A 16,973-nucleotide genomic window follows, 5' to 3' on the forward strand; every position below is an offset into this window, starting at 1 on the left:
ATTGCTGCCTGGCGGTATATTATATGATCAGTGGGTAGTAGACAAACACGTAAGTAGATACATAGTCATTTGAGTTATAGCCCGTAGGTATAAATCAACCTAAATTATTTAAAATTATATTATGATAAAGTGAACCAGCACTTTCAGTTAGCATCATTACATATTATGAAACAAGTATTAAGAAAGACGGGGCGGGGGGCGCAGCGTCTTCCTGTCTATCGCTATAATCAAAGATCATGGGACCAGGTTTCATACGGTTTTATCAATAGAAGGGGAGTGACTTATGACGAAGGTTCATGTGAATCATTTATTAAGATTTTGTTTAAATTGGCTAAAATGTGACGCTAATCGTTTAAAAAAATCTTTAAAATATATCGTGTAGAAAATTTCGTCAGACATATGTACGGCTAATTAAACTAATTCTTAATTCATCATTCATTTAAAATGACGTAATTAACGTTCTAAAGCGGTGCTAAGGGAATTTACAACCGATGCTACAAAACAATGGTGCACTGTACGTGTGAAACGAGCCTGCATCACACGCATGCGCGCGGCAAAGGGCGCAGGCGGAGGCGGCAGTGAGGCGCGAATTGTAGCGCGGGTGCCCGAGCAACCGACGAGCACACGAGCCCGCGCGGCGCCGCGCCGAGAGCGATGCGACGGCAGCAGCTCGCCTGCCAGCTCCCACCGACCCTCTTGACCGCCGTGACGTGTCGAAGCCCGAGAGCTCATCGCGGTGCCGGATCAGTGAGAGACTGCAGTCGTGCAGACCGATCTCCGTCGCAAGGAAATCGTCGCACGTTTCAAATCAGATTATATCCTAATTAGTCTTAAATTTGATCGTGTCGACAAAAGTAGGTTCAACTCGTGAGTTTAGCGTCGATCAGGGAAAAGTGAATTAGGAGCTATAATCTACGAGTACGATGACGTGAGTTCGAGATTTTTATTCAGCGACAAGTAGATATCACTTACATAACACTTACACCAAGGAGGACGACAAGGACGATTATATTTTTAAAGCGATTTGTGTATCAATGCACGTGTAGTGCGGATTGCGGTGAGCGCTGGACGACAGAGCTCACGTAAACATGAGGTATCGATCGATGTTCGTCTTCGTTGCACGTTACACCATGAAAACAAATTTTCTTTCCGGTCGCGGTTTGGCTCGATGCTCTCCGCAAGTCCAAAGGCACTGGCTCAATCGATGCGACCTCAACTCAAGCTATTAACCTTTATAATGTATTATTTGAGGTTCCTATCCAAAAACACTAATGTCATTATTGTTTCTTTGTTTCGTTTTTATTAAAAAAACAACTGGAATATATTTCAATTTTTAGAATAGGAAAGTAAACATGAAAATAATTTATTCTGAAATTTATAAAAGGAAGTACAGTAGGTACACTTTTATATTTTTTATGGAGAAAAATGCATTTGACTAAACTGCAATACTGTTTAATTATATATCAACATAAGCCATCTAAAGCACTTAATAACAAATGAAAGGTAATGTGGTAACTTACTAAAACAAGTGACGAAGACACTACTGAATTCGCGATCGAGAGTGATTACGAGCTGACAATGGTTGCACTTCCATCCTCTTGTCGAATGTATGTTGATAGGGCAGAAGAGCAGTTGCAGGCCTTCAACTAACATATAATTGTGGCTCCAAGTAGCTTACTCGTTTTGTTTTATATATACTTCCACTTCACCTAAAGCACAAACATCACCAAACCTGGGTTTTTGACAGCTATAAATGTACATTGTCAGGCTAGTCGCAATCTGTAGACTTTATTGATAGCTAGGCAAGATGTCCTTTTGATAGCATATAGTATAATTGTGTAGACAAATACAGTACAAATCATAGTGCGTGTTTATTTGCAGTTACCGAGGTCCCTGCTTAAAAGGAGGTCAGAGAGCGCGCGCGTGACGCGGGGGCGGAAGACACGCGCGGCATGCCGGGCGGCCGGCGGGGGCTCGTGGCCCCGCAGAACACCTTCCTCGAGAACATCATACGCCGCTCGTCTTCACAGCGTCAGTATTTCCTTGTCTGAACCGAACCTTCAACCTCCCTTCAAGCTCTAACACTGATTTCAGTAAAAGTAAAATCTTTTTAATATTGTAATTATTTACCTGCATGAGATTTTTTATTTATTTATTTAAATGCTGGAAACAAACAGTATAATAACGCAATAAATTAAATGAATACAACAAATAGGTACATACACCAAGAAAGTTTTTAATCATTAAAATTCTATACAATTTACAAATTGTTGTATTTCTTATTTCCTTTTTTACGGATTGTTTTGTTCGTGTAGCGAAATCAATATGAAGAAAATATTTACTGTACATTTTACAAGCTCTGAGAATTAAAGAGTTTCGGGCATATTTGGTTACTGGAATGACGTCGCATATTATACGTACTGATCCGTATGAACTTGGGCAATTAGTATATTTCATTAATATGAAATCATGTTGGTATACTTGAAGGATATCGTCATAAGTTAAAGCTTACAGTAAATGTGCACCATGGATTTCTGTGTGCAATAAGTGGTCGGATAATTACTTTGTCCAACAGCAGACAGTAGCTTCCTGTTGGCCAACGCGCAGATCGTAGACTACCCCATCGTATACTGCAACGAAACGTTCTGCAAAATGAGCGGCTACAATCGCGCCGAGGTCATGCAGAAATCTTGCCGGTAAGTTTCTTTTGCAGCATCACCTCTTGAATATTATACCTCAGTGCAGACTATCGCTGCTGCTGCCCGCTTATTCTTGTGTAGTGTGCATATACGACGGATATATTTTTTTTCGTTATTTCTTGTTTCATTATTCTTCGGCATCAAACAATTCTCAAGAAAATACATGAAAAATTAAAAGAGTTGTAGTTAATTTTAAATAGTCAGTTTTGAAAGCTTTATAAAGTTATTCTGGTATATGTCAGTGTAGTGAGTATGAGCGTATATCGTGTCGGCAGCTGCACGTGGATGTATGGAGAGCTGACGGAGAAGGAGGCGGTGGAGCGCGTGGACCGCGCGCTCGATCACCACCTCGCGGACCAGTTCGAAATACTACTTTACAAGAAGAACCGTATGTTTTCTTGATTATTCTCTTAGCACAACCTTCGTCTGACTGTCACTATAAACATGCTGTTCAATTTTTTTTATTGAATTTTCATATTCTGATGATGCCTTATTTAAGCTGTGAATTTAATACAGTAATGGACATATCTCAAAACAAAATAAATAATTATGTACTTTTTTATTTTGAATGTTACCACAAGTACCTACCAGGTGGTGGTGGTGGTGTTCGTCTGCGGGTTTATGACGATATTAATATATCGTATCATAAAAATGCATTTTCGTGTTTTGTTACTCTTGTTTTTCTCGCCCACAATCGTTTTTTCTAAATTTATTATATGTACAAAAACTTTGCTGTATTAAAATGTATAGATTGTATTTTTTAAATACATGTATAAAACATTAAAAATAACTGACCCATGTTCCTTAGATATAAAAATTTATTTTTTAACAAAATGAGCGCCCGGTGCAGGCTGACCTCGCTTCGAACACGAGACTTGATTTGTATTTCCCCCTACCATTTCATTTTATGATTGCAGATTATTGCCACAGAAAGGCAGGAACAAAACAAATAATGAAAAAATCTACTTCTTTCTTATATCACCTGCTACATTTAAACATACTTTTTTTAAACTTTTGAATTCTCCGGAACAAATGTATTGACATTCTTTATTAAAATATTGATGCTTCTATTGTTTTATATTTTTAATATACTTGCACTAATTAAATTTATAGAACGTACGTATTTATTTTTAAATAATAAATTTATTTTATATATAGTTGGTTATATGTATGTGTATGTAGTTATTTTATTTATAGAGGCTTCGAAGAGGGCTCAAAACCTTCCAGGTCTATTTTGCACTCATGTGATGTGCCGACACAAGTTCAATTTTTAATAAAAAATAAAACTGTTCTCTCTGTTCAAAACGGAGAGTAACTATTGTTATTTTTTTGGCAAAGCAATATAGCGATGATCGAGGAACTGTTGGTCTCGATCCTCGATGCCATTCCCTGCTATTTACATTATTTCCTAGGCATGTAAACCGATAGCACGACCTATGTATGTTTTGTGGTGAGCAGGAACGCCGCTGTGGCTGTTGGTGCACGTGGCGCCCATCCGCAACGAGCGTGAGTTGGTGGTCCTGTTTCTGCTCACTTTTCGGGACATCACTGCACTTAAGCAGCCCATCGACGCCGATGACCCCAAGGGAGGCAAGTTACACTCGAACAGCGTGCTTACATATCACGACACTATTACATTATTTTTAAATTTCAAAATGAAATGATAAACTCATTTATTTTGTGCCAGTACTTATGCAGTCACAATATATTTATTATTATATCGATTGAAAGCATTGCCTTGGGTCGTTACTCCCTGTGACTCCCGTCTAATTGCAAGAGGAGTGGGTTACTCAGAGTAAATAAAAATAAGCACACGAGAAATAACAACTTTGTCTTACGAACGTCAGCACATTATTAACAAAGGGTATTAGTAAGGCTCCGAAGGTCCACTTTCGACCAGATGGCACTTACACACACGCTACTCTTCTGCTGTACATTTATAGATAATATATAAGTAATGCATTGATTAATGGTGTAAGGATGACGACGCTAAACTATTGGAAATGGAATAAAATAGTATTGGATCTGTACTGCCTGCCCGAAGGCGTCGCTCATTTTAAGTGTAACAGCTTATAGGCTAATTCAACTTGGACACCAGAGTCAGGTATGTAATAAGAAGGCGGTTTACATGTGAGACAGGTCTGTCGAAGTTCGCAAAGTTGGCGCGCAGCGTGACACGCTCGCGCTCGGTGCTGGTGTCGGCGCTGCCCGCGCTCAAGGAGCCGGCGCGCCAGAGCCAGCTCGCGCATGTCAGTACCAACGCACACCATGTAAACACGCACGCTGTTCTCTTCTCTACACCTAGCGCTAGTGCCTACATCGCTCTGACGTGACCGGACCGACGTGTATGCGTTCTATGGTGGATGAGTCAACGCATCATGGGTCCAGTCATGATCAGAATGATACTGGTAAAGTAGTTAGTACGAAGGATATACTATTTAAAGCATGATCTAATATTTTAACTAAGCACACGTGATATGATCTGGTGCTTGTAAAAATTAAATATTAAGGTTATTTCAGAGAATATAAAAGTGATAACGCTATAAAAAATATACACTTAATTGACTGCAGCAATCTTTATTACGCGTCCGATTTTTGAGATCTCTTCCTAAAACAAAACTTTTCAAAACAAGGTAGTTTTCTTTTTGAATTAATTTAAATATCTAGTTCGCTTGAATACATTTAATGAAACCTACGTCAATATCGCACTGTCTTTTTTCATACTCGACTTCCAACTCATTTTGCACTTTACGGTTGCCCCACCTCTCTCAATAACGATGCAGTCTTTATGTAGATTAAGCGAGCACTTACCAAGCTACTGATTGTAATGCTCATCAGCCATAATATTATATTATAAATAGCACATAACAATAGCAACAAATAAATGTGGTATATCCAAATAAACGTAAGTAATTTATACGAATTGCGATCATTTTGATCCAAGCTGAGGTTTTCATTTAGGTATGACTTTTTAATCACAGGTGATGTCGCTGTCGGGCGACGTGCTGCCGCAGTATCGGCAGGAGGCTCCTAAGACTCCGCCACACATCCTGCTACACTACTGCGCTTTTAAGGCGATCTGGGACTGGATCATACTTTGCCTCACGTTTTACACCGCCATTATGGTCCCATACAATGTTGCCTTTAAGAACAAGACTAGCGAGGATGTTTCCCTACTCGTCATAGATTCTATTGTTGACGTTGTGTTTTTCATAGACATTGTACTTAATTTTCACACAACTTTTGTGGGACCCGGTGGTGAGGTCGTCAGCGATCCTAAAGTTATCCGCAAGAATTACTTCAAATCGTGGTTCCTTATCGATCTGCTCTCCTGCCTGCCTTACGACGTCTTTAACGCTTTCGACCATGACGAAGATGTAAGTATATATGTCATATTTTATCAGGAATTTGCTGAATGGTTTTCACAACGAGTTAGCTTTATATCTTTCAAAATGTTAGCTAATTAAGAAATCATATAGAAAACAATTAAAATTATTCCTGTCTTTCCCCTTTAGTATTAGTCATTCGATATTTTGCTGAATTAGTTTTATTTTTTGCCACTTGCGGTTTCACTGCGTCTCTAACGTGCGCACGCATATTATTGTTCGGTGACACATTAAATGTAGCAAGTCGTATCGTCGTGTAGGGTATAGGCAGTCTGTTCAGCGCGCTGAAGGTAGTGCGGCTGCTACGGCTGGGGCGTGTGGTGCGGAAGCTGGACCGCTACCTCGAGTACGGCGCGGCGATGCTCATCCTACTGCTGTGCTTCTACATGCTGGTTGCACACTGGCTCGCCTGCGTCTGGTACAGCATCGGCCGCTCCGATGCTGACTCCGGCCTCCAGTACTCCTGGCTGTGGAAACTAGCTAACGTCACCCAGAGCCCCTACTCGTACGTCTGGTCAAATGAGTCCGACGGACCCGAGCTAGTTAACGGGCCGTCGCGTAAGACCATGTACGTCACCGCCCTCTACTTCACTATGACCTGTATGACCTCCGTGGGCTTCGGCAACGTCGCCGCCGAGACCGATAACGAGAAGATCTTCACCATCTGCATGATGATCGTAGCAGGTGCCGGAATTCTTCTCTTATTAGCCGGAGCACAGCGCGACCTCCGCGCAGCGACGCGCTCTGCGGCTGCGACGGGGGCCGCGCTCTTTTACCCGATACTCCTCCCTCTCCATTCCAGTTTCCTATTGTTTTTCATTTTCTCTATTTTTGTCTGTTTTGTTTAATTTTATACGATTTACTTTTAGTAATATTACTCGCTATCCGTAGTCCGTACATATCAATTACGATAAGTGAATAGCTACTTTTGTTTTGCTAAGTAACTTATCTTGATCGTCCAAAGACGACATTTATTTAAGCTATACTTTCATAAATCATATTATATAAACATATTTTAGTTTTGGGTTTCATTACTTTTCATTATGTTGATTTTATTATGTATCTACTCTCCCCTATTGCTATCCTCTCCTCCTTTGTGCAGGCCCACGAAGCGTCGCTGTGGGAGGGTATCGTTACCCAGCGCTAGGTCACTCAAAGCTTCATCAAATATTATAGTTTTAATCACTTGACGGACCTCTGAGATTAAGAGTTACTTCGAGAATATAGAGCCATGGGCCCGAGCCTTTGATATAACCATGTAGCAATACCATTTTGAATAGATGCAGATGTGTATGCGTGCTTGTGTTTTGAAGGTTTACTATTTATAGTTCTATAACAAAATTACCATGAGACAGAAGCCTTGTTGCACACATAGGTATGTCGCCATACATAGAAGATATGCATATAAACAAATCCTTATAGGTTTTCTTTGTAGCGTAATAAAATCGGTAGATTTTGATTTGAATTCATACATTCATACATAAATATCAATATTGTCTTTTTATCCATTTAGCAAATCTACTACTGAATTTTACAAGTACATACTTCATAGATCATGCAATTTATTATTTACTTAATGCTTGAAAGAAATCCATAGCCACCAGAACACTGCTACTTATTGACTACCACTCATTGACACGGCCGCACTAGTCGAAAGCGAAACAACTGAGAAAAGCGGGTAGGGAGATTTTATTATAAAATGTTTTAAAATTTAATATTATTATAGCAAAACTTTTTAATTAAAAAATGATTGTAGAATACGGGTTTGGTGTTATGATCACGACTTCATAATATTACTTTTAAATAAAACAATTTGTACGGTTATATAGTAAATATTAACTATTACTAAAGTTGGATATTGAAAGAGAAGGAAATTTTATAACCGGTGGATTCATGTCATCAGAATGTACAAAGAAATCGCTATCGGACCATCTCGTAAGATGTAGAAGAGATATCAAACACAGCTTAGTAGAGTAGCGTACGTATGTTTTGTTCCACATAATATATTAACCTTTTAGCGTTGGAATGTTGACAGCCCTGCTTTATGCGACGATTTTCGGTCACGTGACCACCATCATACAGCAGATGACGTCGGCGACGGCTAAGTACCATGACATGCTCAACAATGTTCGGGAGTTCATGAAACTACACGAAGTGCCTAAAGCGCTCAGCGAGCGCGTCATGGACTACGTGGTATCCACGTGGGCAATGACCAAGGGCCTCGACACGGATAAGGTGAAATTGTTTTTTAAAACTTGATGGATGTATGTAATGTGTGAACGACGTTGTGTAATACTTGATACAATATCTCAACAATTTACTTCGAACAGGTGCTGAATTACTGCCCAAAAGATATGAAAGCCGATATTTGCGTGCACCTAAATCGCAAGGTTTTTAATGAGCACCCGGCTTTCCGCCTCGCATCGGACGGGTGTCTACGCGCGCTTGCAATGCACTTCCACATGTCACACTCAGCGCCCGGAGACCTGCTGTACCACACCGGCGAGTCCATCGATTCGCTTTGCTTCATCGTCACCGGCAGTCTCGAGGTCATTCAGGACGACGAGGTGGTAGCGATACTCGGTTAGCGTCACTACGTATTTTTACTGAGTTAAAAATATAATGTCCATTAGCACTCTCTTATTTCAAGTAATATATTTTCGAGGCAGGCAAAGGTGATGTATTTGGAGACTCGTTCTGGAAGGACAGTGCCGTGGGCCAGTCCGCGGCCAATGTGCGCGCTCTCACCTACTGCGACCTACACACTATTAAACGCGACCGCCTACTCGAGGTTCTCGATTTCTATCAGGCGTTCGCAAACAGTTTTGCTAGAAATCTTACGCTGACGTACAACTTGCGACATCGTTTAATATTCCGAAAGGTTAGCAATACATTTCTATCATACAAGCCTTTTTAATAAAAAGTTATTGATACAATTGCTCATTTTCATAATAGGAAGGCAGAAGAGCATATGGGCCACCTGATGGTAAGTGATCACCAACGCCCATAGACATTGGCATGTAAGAAATGTTAACCATAGCTTACATCACCAATGCGCCACCAAACATGGGAACTAAAATGTTATGTCCCTTGTGCCTGTAATTACACTGGCTCACTCACCCTTCAAACCGGAACACAACAATACCAAGTACTGTTGTTTTGCGGTAGAATATCTGATGAGTGGGTGGTACCTACCCAGACGAGCTTGCACTCTACCACCAATATATTTTAGTTCATACTTCTCATTAGCTCATTAAAAGTTAACAAGCGAACTCTATACTAACGGAGAGCAGGTGGCAGATGTCCGACGTGAACGTGAGCTAATGGAGCGGCGGAAGCGCGAACCACAGCTGGAGCAGGCGCAGGACCACCTCGTGCGCAAGATCTTCTCGCGTTTCCGTCGCGAGCGCAGCGTGGCCGCCACGCCCGCCCCCGCGCCCGCGCGCGCGCCTTCGCTCGTCGCACCGCCACCGGACGCCGAGCGCGGCGACGGTACCTCAGCCGACACATTCTTCAGCTCGCCCGCCCGCCACTCGTTTTCGTTCGGTACAAGGAGTGCTTGTTTAGGTACGAGCATTACGAGCGCGTCTAACGGCGCCGCGGAGGAGAGCAAAACGGGCCCGAGCGCCGGCACGGCGGCGGCGCGCGGCAAGTGGGGCCGACTGCTGGCGGGCGGCTCGCTGGACGCGCCGGACGCGCCTCGCGCCGCTTTCACGCGCTCGCTCAGCGCTCGGGACCGATCCGCCCCGCCCGACGCCGCCGGAGTGGCCGCCCTCTCGCTTAAGGTTATATTTACTTTTATTATTCGACGAATGAATATTATAAAATAATTTTGGTATAGATAAATATATTTCATAATAAGATTTTGAGTGAATGCACTTTTTCTCATATATTTTATTGTAAGTAACGTGTCGTTTAAACAGACTGCATTCGGACGAGGACGAGCCGGTAGTGTTTTAGGAGCGGCGGCGCGCCGTGAACCCATCGACGAAGAAACCGATGACAAGAAAATAACCCCAGCACCGGCTCCAGCTCCAGCACCGGCGCCCACCGCGGCACTTGCGCCGTCGCCCACTCCTGCTGCCGCACCTGTAGCCCCACCCGCTCCCGGGCCTGTGTTGCCGGCGCCTGCCGTGGCGTCATCGCACGACGCTGCACTGGCGGAATTACGGCGTGACGTACGAAACGAAGTCCAACGACTTCAACAAAAGGTATTATGATAGATTTTTACAATGATTGAGACAAATTGTATAGTACATAATACGAAGACCTTCTCAAATCCAACGTAAAATGTGTCAAAATGAATGTGCTTTTCAATGAAGCATTAGATGTTTTAGAAACAACAGAACTATAGGCCGATGATAACCAAGTCAAATTTAATCCTACCAAGACTCAAGCGTGTTTGTTCACCGCCAAGAGGAGTCCATTCCACCTGACTCCTACTTTTCGAAGTGTATCTGTACCCATCACTGACAGTATTGAGCTTCTAGGAGTTACATTAACATCCAAACTCAACTTTGGATAATACATTGAATCCAAAGCTAAAACTGCTGGCAAAAACCTTGGCATCCTCAATAAGGTCAAACAGAACTTCACACCGGAACAGCTTCTGACTACTTTCCGAAGTGTATCTGTACCCATCACCGACAGTATTGAGCTTCTATGAGTTACATTAACATCCAGACTCAACTTTGGACAATACATTGAATCCAAAGCTAAAACTGCGGGCAAAAAACTTGGCATCCTCAATAAGGTCAAACAGTACTTCACACCGGAACAGCTTCTGACTCTATATCAAGCCCAAGTCAGATCGTGCATGGAGTACTGCAGCCACTTATGGGACGGCTCTGCCTTAGCAGAGCCGTCGTGGTACTTATACCAGCTTGAAGCTTTGGATTCAGTGGATCGTCGTGCTAGAAGGTTCATTGGCGACCAGACACTGGTCACAAAGCTCCAGACCTTAGAACATCGTCCTAAGGTTGCCTGTCTGTCGGTATTCTACAAGATATCTTCAAGGTATCTTCTAGGCAAGCGCGCTCCATCTTAAACTGTATCTCACTTTCCGTCAGGTGTGATAACAGTCAAGCGTTAGCCTATACACAAAAAAAAAATTCCTTAGTCTTTAGTATTTCTTCGATGTGGCCTTCATATTTATAGATTGGCGATTAGACACATACTTTTGTACAACAGGATCCGAGAAAACGTTCAAAAATATTCAATTGTGAAATTTGAAAAAAATTGTTAAGGAACGTTTGAGTGCTAAAAGATATTACAAAACTAATAACTTTTTAGATGATCACAACGAAACCATCGCCTCCAGGCCATGTCAAATAACAAAATATAATTCTATTATTGTATAAAATCTATAATCGTAAAATTCGAGTTAAAATAAAATATATCCCGCTGAGTTTCTTTAGCCGTTTCTTCTCAGGTCTGAGATGTATATTTCCGAGCCGGTGGTAGATTTATAACAATCAATTAATAAGTGTAACGCTTCTATAGTGACTAAAGATTATTGACTTTGACTTAGTGACATGGAGCGGATCTATAAAAAGTAAAAAAGCTGTGCATGGCTTTTAACAAATTAAATTTGAACAAACTCAATTTCATACGGTTTCGATTATGACCAAAATGAGTAAAACCAAAGCATAAAGTTTGACCTGAAGATAAAGAATTGTAAAATATTTATACTAAGGAGTTACATAAACTCTGATATGATTTTCTAACAGCAGTGATTTATATTATTTCGAGTTTAATAATTTACTGTCTTATTATTTTATTTATTGCCTTTTCGTTGAGCCCGCCTGACAATCGCAGCGTTATTTCAGAGATTTATTTTTGTCATATCATTTCTAACGACGAGAGCTGTCTCTCAATGAACAGCTCGAAACACTATAATGACGATGATGATGTAGATACAAGAATAGGTGGATGGCTCATGTGAAGCATAATTCTTATTAGTATAGTATTGCGACAGCCGTGTAATAGGATTAACATAAAATCCCGCGTGTCTTACAAGGAACACATGTATCTAATGCTATTTATGTTTTTAATTCTCGCCTTCAGAGCAATATACATATTTACAAAACTTAAAGACGGTTTGATATGGTTAGCCTTTTTAAATTTATAATTATAATAAAGTATCAAATGTTGATATTGTATTTTCAAGGAGAATATAGCTAGGTATATGGGAAGCATCAGTTTTAAATAGTGATTTCTACTATGTGACATCGGTTGCTACGACTTTCAAGGCGTGTTGCTGTTGGAACCTGGCAAAATGATAGTTTTGCGATCATCTATCACATTTTATTGCAATCATACCTTGGCAGCAACTGAACCTAAAATATTTCAATAGATAAAATAGTTTTGTATCAAACAGCGATTATAGATGATATGTTTCAATGGAAATGTCATTTTGAGTCGATATATCACATTGCAAGTAGAAAGATGTCAACTAGCGCACCAACACCACAGCAGTATACATCCCGCTTCCTTGTGCTAACACACGCGCATCACGTGCTGATTTCTACGTACATGCAAGTTACACAAAAAAGGGGCCATTAAATGTCAAATGTAAAGGTTCCCGCAATGCTGGTATTGCGGGAACTCATACACGGCTCATCGGTCATGTTACAGATGTCTATGAACGATGGTGATCGCCTTTCGTAATGTTATCAAGACTTTCTAGCCAGTGCTAAAATACTCATCCATGAGGATCACTCGCTGGCTCTTCTATTTCTCATACATGGCACAATATAAAATGTAAAGACGTTCTGGTTGTTTATGCGCGTGTCCCACTGCTGGGCTAAAGCCGAAGTTTTGAGAAGAGTGTTTGGAGCTTGTTCCACCACGCTGCTCCAGTGCGGGCTGATAGACACATGAGAGACATACGATGTTTTGCGACACCCCCGATCATGATAATTATTTTTAACACAAATTTAGCAAATGAAAATAGTGGTGCTTGCCTGGGTTGAACCCATAATCATTGTTTACGATTCACGTGTTCTGACCTTTGGGTAATCTCAGCTTTTTTTCAAAGTGGATATAAAAATAAAAAGAACTACATATAACCTATTTCAACCACAGACATCGGAAGAAACAAATTTCACATTGAATTGACGCGATATCGTTGTTCGAAATCCTGAATATTCTATGACATTCTATGAATCCTAAAAAAATTGCATTTAGAAGTAAAATTAAAGTGGCTATTAAGTACTTAGTTAAGTGAAATAGCGTTGTATTATAAAATAAGAATTGTTTGTAGTGTATATTGTGTATGTAAATATAAATCTTAGGTTTGCTTACGTCTACTCCTCCTTCGATTGATCGATCGATATAATATTCCAATATATATATTTTAATTATGTTGTTTTGTATGTTTTTTTTGACTTAGAATATAATAATAAAAAAAACTGTCATCCATACTTTAATAACTTAAACAGTTGGGTCGAGTCGAAGATCTTTTGACAATGCTGGCTGCGCGGCTCGGGGCCGACCCCAGTGACGCAGCCGCCGACTTCGCCGAGCGCCCGGAGCGAGCCGAGCGCGCAGAACGCGCCGAACGGAACGAGCGCCCCGAAAGGTTGGACCGCGCAGACCGCGCAGACCGCAGCGATCGTGGCGAGCGGGCCGATCGAACCGAGCGCACCGAAAGGCTCGACAGGACAGAATCCGCCGCGCTAGCCAGGAAACGGCGCACTAAGGTTCTAACATTTTAAAAACGCGTACATCTGAGATCAACGTTGTTTCTAACCTCGATGCATTTCCAGGCACGAAGCAAAGGTGCCGCCCCTCAAGTTCCGACGCCGACAACACCGGGCGAGTCTCCAGGCAGTCCCGCGGGTGCGGCTGTGCGACGGCGCGACTTCGTGTAGCGCGCGGCGGCGGGAGGCGCGCCGCAGTAGCGTGCCGCCCGCCCGCGCGCCCTTACCTTCAACCGCCGCCCCCTCGCAAGAGTACTTCCGCGGTACGATCGCACGCCACTCGGGGAGCGCGCGACTACCGACTCCTTAACGGAGTCGCCGAAGTTCATGCGCTCCTTCGGCTCGTAATTAGAATCGAGGAAGCCGATGGTCGTCATTTATGGAAATAGTGTTCGGGTTGTGTCACTTATCGCCAACTTGGCACGTTGTCGATTTGTGGACATTGTCCGTAGCGTTTCGGACTCTACTGGAGATAATCGTCTGTCATCTAATGGGTGACTCTTTTATTTTGATTGATCTAGTTCATCATTATTTTTAAAGCAAAACGACGCTTCTGAGGAGTCGACCGAGCGGTGGAGGTCGTATTGCACGTTATTTTACTATCTACTGCAAAATTTGTAACTATTCATATACCTACGAGTACCTACAGTAAATGTGTCGTCAGACTGATAAGATTCTTTTTCCGAATAAATGACGCCTTGTTAGTTTTTTAAATGGTTTATTCTACAATTTATTACAAAATAAGAATGTTTGAATACTGCCGTTTACTCTGAAGCAGCCACATCCACCGCTGGGCGCCGCTCGTGCAGTGTGCACTGTACGACGTACGATGTACGATGTATGTATAATGTATATAAGAGAGCGAGCTCACGCTGCAAGTACGCTTTAAGCGGCGAGCGGGCGCGGTTGCGTCCGCTTCCTGCACTGTTGTATAGCAATATGTTAATCAATATTATAGTTTGTACTTAGGGGTTTGTAAAAATATATAAATAAATTATATACACTAAATATAATAATTGTAAAGCGTTAGGTACTCTTTCACGGTTTATTTCACTATGACTTTAACATGATCACACAAACGACCAAATATTTTCTTACGATTACGCGATGTGTACATAAACTGTTGCAGATTTTGAATCTATCGTATTTTTATGGGTACGCTTCGAAACACGAGTTAATTAGTAGGTTATATAAAATATCGATTGAATTTGAAATGTATTGAGCAATCGCTTAGACTACCACACATTTATATTTCCGATTTCTATCAATCGAAGTCGCCTTGTTATTGTATAAGAAGTTTATTTCAATAGATTTGTATTTATTGTAAATTAGAGACTCGTTCGTAATACATATCTATGTAAAATGGCGCAGTATTGTCAACCGTAACAACCGTAACACGTACGTACCGTAACGTACAAGGAATTTGAAAAAAACTGGCGACGGATTTATCGGCGACGACGAGAACAATATCGCTTTCGTTTGGGTCAATAAATCAGTTTCCAACGATTCCTTGCAAGCTTTGTAAAATCGTGCGATGTTATTCCGGACAAACTACGACAGTCGATACCACCGTCCCAGCGCCTGTTGTTTATTATGATTGTTTATGCGTTGTTAATGTTTTTAAATTTTATTATTATATTAATTATGACATCGGTGCGTTGTCGCCGCGAGGTCGCGAGCCCGCTCATACATGTGTGATGTGTGGTGAGCTGTGTCGTGTGTCGGGGTCATGTCGCGGGCCGCGCCCTGCGCGGCGCTCGCTCCAAGCACTCCAACGACCCTAACTAACATATATCTATAGGCTATAGGCGGACCGCAAGGTCCCATGCTAAGCCACTGCTCCTATTGTCTTTTTAATGAAAATATATCGACATGAAAATAAATATCCACTTTGTTTTATTTACAACAATATTAAATTAGATTTTTTTGCCCCTAACACGAAATAATATTTTTAACGTAACAATACACCATTTCAATTTACCGTAACCGTAACAGCCTGTGAATGTCCCACTGCTGGGCTAAATGCCTCCTCTCCCTTTTTTTAAAGAGAAGGTTTATTCCATCACGCTGCTCCAGTGCGGGTTGGTGGAATACACATGTGGCAGAATTTCAGTGAAATTAGACACATGAAGGTTTCCTCACGATGTTTTCCTTCACCGTAAAGTACGAGATGAATTATAATCACAAATTAAGCACATGAAAATTCAGTGATGCTTGCCCGGGTTTGAACCTACGATCATCGGTTAAGATTCACGCGTTCTTACCACTGGGCCATCCCGGCTCTTTAAAACGGCTAAAAATTACAAATTGGAATAACTGAATTATTATAGGATGTATTTCAAGGTTAAGTTTAGTCTTTATTTCATGAAAATCGGTTGAGTATATCAAAAGGTTTAAAAACGTTCGTATTTTTGTTGTCATAATGTATGTTGCGGACATTAGCCCATAGATAGCAGTGTGCTAAATACCTAAATTTTTGAATCGTGGTTTCCATATCCAGATATTAAATAAGTCCTTAATATCCCGGACCGACAGCGGGGAAGAGGGCGACCGCCCGCAACCTGGTGGTCAAACATACAAAAAGAGGCCCAGAAAGAGAATCTGAGTGCACAGACAACCCAGAACAGAGCTCTCTAGCGCAGATGTACAAGGAGACCCGACCCCAACTGAACTGGGAATAGAGTTTGAACAAAGAAGAAGAAGAAGGTTTCCATACCCAGATTTCTCATTCCATATATTCCGATTTTCCATACATATTAAGTATTAATTTTTCGATGAAATTATTAATTATGTTGTTGTTATTCTGCTGTCGTTACGTCGGATTGTTGTAATTGTTTTCATTAATTTCATTATTACAATTTACATTGTTACATTAAATACGTTTCGGCCTTAGGTTGCAATTATTAATTAGGTTTGTAATAAAATTGTTTAGCTCTACCTTATTTATAATTTTATTAGATTAGAAGGGTTGTAATTTTTTGTAGTTTGTTCAAGTGTAAGTCATGCCTAAGCTATCATCGTGTAGGACAACAAATAGAAATCAACACCTAATATAGCATACAAGGAGGCATTTGAATAATAATTCAGTACAACCTTTTATCTTTAAATACTAGAATAATAATAATCGCATATCATAAATAAGAACCTTGCACCTATATGTTGTCAATATTTGTTACTTGTTCACG

At 41.1% G+C, this 16,973-nt stretch overlaps 1 protein-coding gene across 3 annotated transcripts; it reads left to right on the plus strand.

Annotated features, from left to right (window-relative positions):
- The first annotated feature begins 611 nt into the window (after positions 1–611).
- LOC126769581 (potassium voltage-gated channel protein eag-like) lies at positions 612–15,646 on the plus strand. 3 transcript variants are annotated; one of them, XM_050488441.1, is made up of 16 exons: positions 612–928; positions 1,882–2,031; positions 2,576–2,696; positions 2,975–3,087; positions 4,158–4,289; positions 4,839–4,969; positions 5,681–6,076; positions 6,346–6,769; positions 8,121–8,320; positions 8,416–8,668; positions 8,755–8,966; positions 9,379–9,577; positions 9,653–9,870; positions 10,009–10,296; positions 13,528–13,788; positions 13,855–15,646. In XM_050488441.1, the coding sequence occupies exons 2-16, from the start codon at positions 1,953–1,955 to the stop codon at positions 13,957–13,959; spliced, it is 3,132 nt and encodes a 1,043-aa protein (XP_050344398.1). In that variant the 5' UTR covers positions 612–928; positions 1,882–1,952; the 3' UTR covers positions 13,960–15,646. The 3 variants fall into 3 exon arrangements, with proteins under 3 accessions (XP_050344398.1, XP_050344399.1, XP_050344397.1); XM_050488442.1 differs by having other exon boundaries at positions 4,839–4,948; XM_050488440.1 differs by having other exon boundaries at positions 4,839–4,948; positions 9,379–9,870.
- Positions 15,647–16,973: the final 1,327 nt, after the last annotated feature.

The sequence above is a fragment of the Nymphalis io genome, chromosome 7 (genome assembly GCF_905147045.1).
Source record: "Nymphalis io chromosome 7, ilAglIoxx1.1, whole genome shotgun sequence".
Taxonomy (NCBI): domain Eukaryota; kingdom Metazoa; phylum Arthropoda; class Insecta; order Lepidoptera; family Nymphalidae; genus Nymphalis; species Nymphalis io.

Excerpts from the sequence above, each read along its gene's own strand:
- LOC126769581 (XM_050488440.1), top strand. The coding sequence starts at position 1,953 with ATGCCGGGCGGCCGGCGGGGGCTCGTGGCCCCGCAGAACACCTTCCTC. Across the intron at positions 2,032-2,575 it reads ACGCCGCTCGTCTTCACAGC|CAGACAGTAGCTTCCTGTTG; the intron begins GTCAGTATTTCC and ends TTTGTCCAACAG. Across the intron at positions 8,967-9,378 it reads ATCGTTTAATATTCCGAAAG|GTGGCAGATGTCCGACGTGA; the intron begins GTTAGCAATACA and ends AACGGAGAGCAG.